Genomic DNA, 2,854 nt, shown 5'->3' with positions numbered 1-2,854 from the left:
CATCCCAATATCAAGTTTGTTGCTTGCATGGACCTTACAAGATATCTGGGGAACGTTACTACCCTCAGTAGAGTTCTGTTACTCTTCCACCCGGACCAACATTAGTGGATTAGTGGCTGAGCTTTCTATATTTTGGAGCAGCTTCCCACTTTTAACTTCAACAAACAACTTAATCATAAATCTTATCCATTTCCTTGTCAAAGAATCAATCTATGAGAAGTGGCAGATGATAGGCATATAGCCCATAAATTTGGTCAACAAAATTCAATTGATTGAGGAATGACCGCATTATTAAAAACTGCGATGTTCAATCGGGTACCACATGAGAACAGGGATTTGCTCTCAAATTGTATTGCCAATTTTGAACAATAACTGGAAAAGTATTTGCTCACGTTGGGATTGAATAATTTTAAACTCCCAACAATTCATTGGTGCTGAATGCATTGGCAGAACTCAACATGGTTCATGTATAGGGTCATCTGAATCATAGTCAGAAAACAACTTACAGCCTGACTCCTCTTCAGAACTACCCTGCGTATCATCCATTTCATCAACATAAACATCATCCGTTCGATCCTGTTCTACGCCAGCACCTGCACTTGCACTTCTCTTGTAAAACCCTCTGCTCCTCTCCAACAACCCTGTCCTCATCATGCTTCCAAATCTTTCCCTGATTTCTACAAGAGGGTGCCTATGCAAGAGTTGCTGATGGTCATAGGCTTCCCTTAAAACTACAGTCTGAGTGTCATTCTTCTTAGAGATGTAAAATATACCAGGATGGCGCTCAAACACTTTAGTGAACTTCTGAGGCAGAGCCAGTGGCTTTCGGAGGTTGCTCACATTCTTACGCTCAGTTTTCTTCTCTATGGTTAGGTGAAGAAGCTCATGAAAGACTCCAACAATCCTCTTCTCAGAGACATCTGTGCGGGAATCCAAAAGGGAGGCATCGGAATACGGAGAAGTATAAGGGAGCTTTTGCCACTCTTTCAACCACTCCATGGATTTCCTTTTTAACCCAAAACCCCTTGTAAATCCAATTGGAAATGCTAAGCAGCCATTTTTAACATCGTTTTCATTCTGTTGAAGGGCAGCATTTTTTTGCAATTGTGAGACAGCAAGATCATTATCCCAGGACATGAGCTTCAAGCCATCACGCTTGTCAGAGAGGGTGACCAAAGAGAAAAATCTGGAGTGATGTGGAATCAAGGAATAATGGTAATCATTTGGCAAACCCAAGTCCCATTTCAGCTGGTCAATAGTTTGCAAAGGCAGGGTCCGGTCTCTGGTAAGCATGAGCAGTTTGCGGAGCCTATTGACAAGATCCACTTGATTCTTCTCAATAATATCGAGCTCTTCTTGGTGGAGTTTTAATGCTTCAGGAGTCAAGCCAAAACAAGGGACACGAGTGCCTCCGCCATCAAGACTATGAGACTCCTGAAAAACAGTAGGGTATCTCCTAATAAAGGTGGAGAGCTTAAGATCATGCGGTAGACCAAGCTGTCCGCGATGGCGAGAGAGGTGATATATGGGAACACAAGAATGGGGAGAAGAAGAGATCATGGAAACAAGAATGCAAGCTGCTCTGAGATCCCTTTCACCAGACACAACAGCATCAAGTGCTCTGTCTTTCACCCATTTCAGTTTTACATTCACCAAACCACACCTCTGCTGGTAATTAAATCCTTGCTGGCATCCAAAAGAGAAAACCTGACCCTCCAGCCCAACCCAAAAACATCCACTGCACCATTTTCTCCTAATGATATTAATAACCATGGATTGTCTGCACTGTAGCATAGACTAGTTCACTATGATTAACTGGAAAGGAAAAAGATGCTAAAAAATGGAGCACCCAGGATTTATTTCAACCGAACCGGGCGACCATTAAATAGACAACCGAGTCGATTCGAATGACACAGCCACAGGCTGTAAATATGCAGATAATTCGAATTCTTAGGAACAGAAAAACTTTAGAAATTCAGACTTCTGAACCACACAAAGCATACATAGGCAGTAATTTGAGGAAGAGAAGCAAACAATCTGAATCGGGTATAGAGAAAAATCAACTAAACCCCAAATTCATTCAAGAAAGCAAGAAACGTATACATAAAACTATATAGTTTTGCATATAATTCACCAGTAACAGAGGCAAAATCAAATCGCCAAGAGAGAGAGACGGCAGAAGCAATTACGGTCGAGGATTGGGGCGTGCGTAGTCGTATTGGAAGCTATCAGGGTCGAGTTTCTCTGCCCCTTTCGTCGAAGATATGATGGGTTCATGGACAATGCATTGAATTGGGATAGTGGCAGATTGGTACAAGAATTCCACAGGGAACTTGTGTTTCGGCCAGCGGCTGTGATGATTCAGATGTCTGTCTTTCGAAGGAATAGGATCTGAGTTTGTTAGGAGAGGGTGACAATAAAATTGTAGGACGACTTCGTTGTGTAAGCCGGAAACGGCGTAGCTTGATATTTCGTGTTAAACGGCATAGTTTTCGTTTAGTCTTAAAACACTGTTTAGAGAATACATTGCAATTGTTGAAACTTTTAGAGGGCATATGGGTACTAAGGCAGAGGAGAAAGGTGAAGGGATTCATTTTGGAAATCAGTTGAAACTTGTAGTTTTTCATCCGAAGGAATTGGGAGCCTCGAACATCCCAAGCCGTGGTTATCCATCTTCTGCAATTTATATTTTGCTGATTCTTTTTATTGTTCCTGATTCTCAATTCTAGTCTCTATTTTTATTGTTATTTCAAATGAGATTTATATATAACAAGCGGATGATCATTTGATGCTCATGGGAAGTCTTCTTGAAGTCAATGACCGCTTGAATCATTTGATGGAGATGGTGAGGACT

At 41.5% G+C, this 2,854-nt stretch overlaps 1 protein-coding gene across 1 annotated transcript; it reads right to left on the bottom strand.

Moving 5' to 3' along the window:
- Positions 1–373: 373 nt before the first annotated feature.
- On the bottom strand, positions 374–2,529 carry LOC118343939 (protein WHAT'S THIS FACTOR 9, mitochondrial-like). Its single transcript, XM_035683257.1, has one exon. It carries the CDS (start codon positions 1,792–1,794, stop codon positions 454–456), a length of 1,341 nt encoding a protein of 446 aa, XP_035539150.1. The 5' UTR covers positions 1,795–2,529; the 3' UTR covers positions 374–453.
- Between the last annotated feature and the right edge of the window lie 325 nt (positions 2,530–2,854).

The sequence above is a fragment of the Juglans regia genome, chromosome 12 (genome assembly GCF_001411555.2).
Source record: "Juglans regia cultivar Chandler chromosome 12, Walnut 2.0, whole genome shotgun sequence".
In the NCBI taxonomy this organism is placed as follows: Eukaryota; Viridiplantae; Streptophyta; class Magnoliopsida; order Fagales; family Juglandaceae; genus Juglans; species Juglans regia.
This window is presented reverse-complemented; position numbering and strand designations above follow the sequence as displayed.

What these genes read in the sequence shown, in the direction of transcription:
- LOC118343939 (XM_035683257.1), bottom strand. Translation starts at nt 1,794, where the DNA reads ATGCTACAGTGCAGACAATCCATGGTTATTAATATCATTAGGAGAAAA.